Raw genomic sequence first — 6,537 nt, forward strand, 5'->3', positions numbered from 1 at the left:
TGCTCTTGTTGCCCAGGCTGGAGTGCAATGGTGCGATCTCGGCTCACCACAACCTCCACCTCCCAGGTTCAAGCAATTCTCCTGCCTCAGCCTCCCAAGTTGCTGGGCTTACAGGCATGTGCCACCATGCCTGGCTAATTTTGTATTTTTATTAGAGATGGAGTTTCTCCATGTTGGTCAGACTGGTCTTGAACTCCCTACCTCAGGTGATCTGCCTGCCTCGGCCTCCCAAAGTGCTGGGATTACAGGCGTGAGCCACCATACCAGGCCATCAGAAAACAATTTAAACTAGACAGCCTGGCATGGTGGCTCACACTTGTAATCCCAGCACTCTTGGAGGCCAAGGTTGGAGGATCACTTGAGCTCAGGACAGCCTGGGCAACTTAGGGAGACCCCATCTCTACAAATAATTTAAAAAAATATGGTTCACGCCTGTAATCCTAGCACTTTGGGAGGCTAAGATGGGAAGATTGCTTAAACCCAGGAGTTCGACACCAGCCTGGACAACGTAGTGAAACCCTGTCTCTACAAAAAAAATTTTTTTTTTTTTTTTAAAAAGCTGAACAGATTGGCACAGGCCTGTATTCCCAGCTACTCAGGAGGCTGAGATGGGAGGATTGCTTGAGTCTAGGAGTTTGAGGCTGCTGTGAGCTATGATTGCACCATTGCACTCCAGTCAGGGCAACAGAGTGAGACTCTGTTTCAAAACAAAACAAAACAAAAACTTCTAGAAGGAAGTTTAAATTTCAATGCTAAGTTTTCCACTTCAAGTGAACACTTGTTTCCCATCGGCTTTGAAATCTCAGAAAGGTTATTGTGAGAAAGGAGCATACTTAAGGTGGAGCATTGGAGAGGAGACTGGTGGTTTGAGAGACCTGTTATTAAAGTACCTTCCTGATCAAGTTGAACAACAACAACAAAAAATTGGCAGTCTTTATGACAGTGTCAATCAAATTGTGGGCCTGAGGTGGGATGCATCACTTGAAAGCCATACTTTTGAAATACATATTTAAGAACTCTTACCTAGAGTATGATGGTGGTTACCAGAGGGAGGCTGGGAGTTGCGGGGAAGGGAAGGGTGCTAGTCAAGGGATACAAAGTCATAGACAGAAGGAATAAATTATAAGTATTGAAGGTGATGTATATGTTAATTTCAGTGAATCATTCCACACTGCATACATATACAATTACTGAATATCCCATAATTATATATGATTATAATTGGTCAAAATAAATAAAAATTTTAAAACTCTTCAATTTTATAAAACTCTTACCTAATATTAATTTTTAATATCATATGAGGATTTTTTTTTTTTTAAAGAGTCTAGGCTAGACTGACTTACTACAACCTCGAACTTCTGGGCCAAAGCAGCTCTCCTGCTTCAGACTCCCATCCCGAGCAGCTGGGACTACAGATGTGCACAACCACGACCAGATAATTTTTACATATTTTGTAGAGACAGGGTCTTGCTGTGTTGCTCAGGTTGGTCTCAAACTCCTGGTCTCAAGTGATCTTCCTCAGACTCCCAAAGTGCTGGGATTACAGGCATGAGCCACCTCGTCCAGTCAGGATTTTAAAATACTTTTTTAACCTTGGAGATACCGGAATTGGATTACTCATTATCCTTGGTTCCTAATAGCATTGGTTCATGCATGTTCTGCTTTTATTTACATATTAGCTATTTACCTTTAACAATATAGTAGCCCTGATAAGCCCAACTCCTACATTGTAGGATATCCATGATCTCCTTCTCAATCCCATCCCATCCCCAAGCTTCCCTTATGTGAGATAACCATCATTCTGAATTTCATATTCATCATTCTTTGATTTTTGTGTGGTAAAATTTTAATGACTTCATGTGTACCCTTAAATGTAAGTGTGTGTTTATTTTGAACTTTTAAAAAAGGTGTCATATTATATATAATCCTTTGGGATTTGCAGTTTTTCCTCACTATTATTATGATTTCTCTATATTGTGGGTCACTGAAGTTCATTATTTTTGAATGCCATGTAATATTATGTTATAAGAAATATCACAGTTTATTCATCCAGTATCCTGTTGCTAGCTATGCAGAGCAGATCGCTTTCAGGTTCTTGTGAACTATGAAGGAGTAAATAAAGACCAACCAGGTAATTTTCTTAAAATAAATATAATAAAAAATCAAAAATATAAAATATTAAATAGTAATGTTTAAGGTGGAAGTATAAATTTCCCTGTAATCATATTCTCAGAGATAACCAGTGTTAAAGTTTGGGATATCTCTTGACTGTCTTCTTTAAAATATAATGTATACCTGTATACACATATTGTATACATATACTGTATACACATTAACTTTTTTAAAACACAAACGAGATCTATAACTTGCTGTTTCCATAGCAATATATCATGGATATCATTACTTGTCAATATGTAGAGATGTACTTTATCCTTTTTAACAGTTCTTTAGTGTTTCACTGTCGACATGTCAATATTTATTCCCTAAACCTCAATTTTGGTTATTTTCAATTATCTACTATTGTAAACAATGTTATAATGCAGATTCTTGTACATACATCTTTGGGTATTTGCTTCATTATTTCCTTAAGATAATTTCCTAGAACTGGAATTACTGTGTTGAAGGATATGAAGTTTTATTTTTATCTGTCTTCAACTTTATTTATTGCTGTATATTGCCAGATTGCCCACCAAATATTAATTAATAATTTACAATCTTGGCATCATAGTATAGTTCTATGAACAGGGAATACCTAGTCCAACCTGAAGTTCAAGAGCGACTTCTTGGAGGAGGTGACCCTGGGTCTGAGTCATGGTGAGAATTTATCAAGCCTTCAAAAGAGCAGATAAATAATCCACAAGGACCCCGGATCAGAGAGTGCTCTGAGCTGGGTTGCCCCACTGTGCTTGTATCTGCACTCTCCAACACTAGGCATCATTGACATGTTAAAGCTTAGCCAAATAAAATTGTTCTTTGTCATTCTGTTTTCAACTTTTACTTATTCATTAGGATGATGTCATAATCCATTTCCTGGTTTAGAGGAAACAGAAACAATGGCTACTGAGAGTTCTCCCTCAGAGATCATAGAAAGAGAACGAAAAAAGTTGCTTGAAATCCTCCAACATGATCCTGATTCTATCTTAGACACGTTAACTTCTCGGAGGCTGATTTCTGAGGAAGAGTATGAGACTCTGGAGAATGTTACAGATCTCCTGAAGAAGAGTCGGAAGCTGTTAATTTTGGTACAGAAAAAGGGAGAGGCGACCTGTCAGCATTTTCTCAAGTGTTTATTTAGTACTTTTCCACAGTCCGCTGCCATTTGCGGCTTAAGGCACGGTAAGTTGACTTTGCATACTTTCCGGGGTGAGAGGGAGGGCGCAGACTTTCTGAAAAAGAAAGGAAAAAAAGAGAGAAAATTGTTGCCTTTTATTTTTGTTAGTCTTTTTCCAGAGATAATTTTCACTGAAATATGAAGTAGGGAAAAACTGGAATTTAAAAAGTTTCTGAAATTTAACATCTTATTGGTTTACGGAATCGATAATTTGTTTTTCAGACTGTACTCAAAACTTGCAGTTGTTTGAATGCTAACGTAAACTGCTCATTATACTGACCGTAACATGCTGAACTCTCACAGTTGGAAGGAAAATACTGTTAATAATAACACAATCTAGGGTTTGTTTTTCAAGTAGGTGAATTCGTGGATATTTACAGTGCCAAGACCACAAGCTGTATCTTTCACTTAGTATAGCCATTTTGAAAATACAAGGAAAATAATTTTTAACACATAGATGGCAGATCAGTAGTTTCATTTTTTTGGTAGTAAGAATGCCAGCAGCAGCTGTTTTCCGGAGCAGTTCCAGTGCTAATTCTTAAATGGTTCAAAGATAACTAGTAGTCCACGAAAAAGCAATTCTTCCAGTTGCTTAGCAATTCTGTAAATTACTATTAGGACTAGGTGTAGCTCCTTTGCTAGGAATCTAAAAAAACATTCAAAATTATTTTAAGGGATGTTAGAGGTAGAGAGGCTCAGTTAAAAAGGTGAATGTTAATGATAGCTAATTTAGGACAAGATTTATATGCTTAGAAATTTTTTTTTATTATTTCTAAAGCACACTATTCCAAATTAGAGCCATTTGTTTACTGATTAGAAAGTATTTGTGATCAGATTTCATTAGCAGTGGCCCCAGGAGACGTGAGTCTGTTGTGAGTCACAGTAAGTCCACAAGTAAACACTGTTCATATGATTCAAATTTTTTGTTTTACTCACTTACCCTGGAAGGTTGCTGGGAAGGACTCAAACTTTAAGCAAGACAGTGGTGTGATCTGATTTTTTATTTTTTAGTGGAAAAAAGAAAGTTCTGAAAGTTGATATGTTGACATGCAAGTTATATAGGAGGTGTTAGGTATTTCTGTCCTCCAGTGAAATAAGAGGCGGCTGGGCAATCCCAGCACTTTGGGAGGCCGGGACAGGTGGATCACCTGAGGTCAGGAGTTTGAGACCAGCCTGATCAACAAAGCGAAACCCCGTCTCTACTAAAAATACAAAAATTAGCTGGGCACGATGATGCATGCCTGTAATCCCAGCTACTTGGGAGACTGAGGCAGGAGAATCACCTAAACCCAGGAGGTGGACGTTGCAGTGAGCCGAGATCGTGCCATTGCAGTCCAGCCTGGGCAACAAGAGCGAAACTCTGTCTCAAAAAAAAAAAAAAGAAAAAGAAAAAGAAAAAGAAGAGGGATGATGCTTTGAGGCCTCAGGAACTCCAGCTATTATACAGTTTCTTTTTCTTAATCGGGAAAAACAATTCTTTTTCTTTTCTTTGCAGAAGTTTTAAAATATGAGAATATAGTACCTCCTCAATCTATGGAGGCAAGCAAGAATTCAGAAGATGCTTTTTCTCCTGGAATAAAAGAGCCTGAGACCCCTGAGATCACAGTGTTCTTCAGTGAGAAGGAACACTTGGATTTGGAAACCTCTGAGTTTTTCAGGGACAAGAAAACTAGTCATAGGGAAACAGCTTTGTCTGCCAGAAAGAATGAGAAGGAATATGACACGCCAGAAGTCACATTATCATATTCAGTTGAGAAAGTTGGATATGAAGTTCCAGCAACTATTACATATATAAAGGATGGACAGAGATATGAGGAACTAGATGATTCTTTATACTTAGGAAAAGAGGAATATCTAGGATCTGTTGACTTCCCTGAAGATGCAGAAGCCACTGTGGAAGAGGAGGTTTATGATGACCCAGAGCACGTTGGATATGATGAAGAGGACTTTGAGAATTCAGAAACCACAGAGTTCTCCGGTGAAGAACCAAGTTATGAGGAATCAGAAACCAACCTTTCATTGGAGGAGGAACAGGAGAAAAGTATAGAAGGTATGGAAATACCTTGCATAGTTAGTTAGGCAACAACTTAATAAGTTAATAAGCTTGCCATGACGTAATGGGGATAGGAGGATGACAAAGGCACAGATGTCAGCAGAAAATCAACTACCAAGAAATTCCTTGTGCCTCTCTGATCTGGAATCTCCTTGAGGTAGGTGTTGACTTAAAGGAGCTCCCAGGACCTACGAAATGATGGACAGCATACACGAAAGTAAATATTGATTGTCAGTTTGTAAATTTCTGTAGTTCGTATAAGGAGCTGCCAATCATTAATTTCCCGTAATACGTACAAGGAGTTACTAATCATTAATTTCAGGCTAACCTATTCCTCAGGTTAAATCACTTTGGTTATTTTAATGCCTTTGTGACCAGAGAGATGTGGGGATTATGGGTTTGACTATTTAAGTGAAAACAGTCAGTAAATGGCTAAGATCCCAAAATATTGTTACTTGGCTTGATCCAGTCCACATAATGCCATCTTGATGAGAATTATATTTGTATCTTGAATCTGAATATTTCCTTATTTAAAAAAGAATGTCTTTGAGACACAGTCTCACTCAGACTGGAGTGCAGTGGCATGATCACGACTCACCACAGCCTCTAACTCCCAGGCTCAGGTGATCCTCCCACCTCAGCCTCCTGAGTAGCTAGCATTACAGGTACCCGCCACAATGCCTGGCTAATTTTGTATTTTGTAAAGATGAGATTTTGCCATGTTGCTCAAGCTGGTCTCGATCTCCTGGACTCAAGTGATCGGCCCAGCTTGGCCACCCAAAATGCCGGGATTACAGGTGTGTGGCACTGCACCTGGCCAAATCTGAATATTTCTTAATGAAAATTCAAAATGAGAAGTGTTTCATTGGAGTGATATTGCCTGGGAAAATAAACATCACTAAGTTCTGAGTAGAGGATGAAAATGTAACTACCATCTCACATTCATTTCAAATCCTGGGGACTCGTCATCCACTTATGGGTAGGAAGAGAGTCATTTCTTTCTCATCACACCTTATATTGGTTTGTGAGGGATGCTGTAACAAAATACCACAAAATTGGTGCTTAAACAATAAACACAAATTTCTTGTGGAGGCTAGAGATCTGAAATCAAAGTACTGACAGGGTTGGTTCCTTCTTTTTTTTTTTTTTTTTT

The 6,537-nt window shown here is 38.5% G+C and overlaps 1 protein-coding gene across 1 annotated transcript in view; it reads left to right on the forward strand.

Moving 5' to 3' along the window:
* The first annotated feature begins 2,865 nt into the window (after positions 1–2,865).
* CARD6 (caspase recruitment domain family, member 6) overlaps positions 2,866–6,537 on the forward strand; it is a 25,097-nt gene continuing 21,425 nt past the window's right edge. Inside the window, exons 1-2 of the mRNA XM_011966324.1 lie at positions 2,866–3,336; positions 4,827–5,381. Coding sequence (XP_011821714.1) covers positions 3,054–3,336; positions 4,827–5,381 — 838 coding nt within the window. The 5' untranslated portion in view covers positions 2,866–3,053. The remainder of the gene's footprint in view (positions 3,337–4,826; positions 5,382–6,537) is intronic.

The sequence above is a fragment of the Mandrillus leucophaeus genome, unplaced genomic scaffold (genome assembly GCF_000951045.1).
Source record: "Mandrillus leucophaeus isolate KB7577 unplaced genomic scaffold, Mleu.le_1.0 Scaffold119, whole genome shotgun sequence".
Taxonomy (NCBI): Eukaryota; Metazoa; Chordata; class Mammalia; order Primates; family Cercopithecidae; genus Mandrillus; species Mandrillus leucophaeus.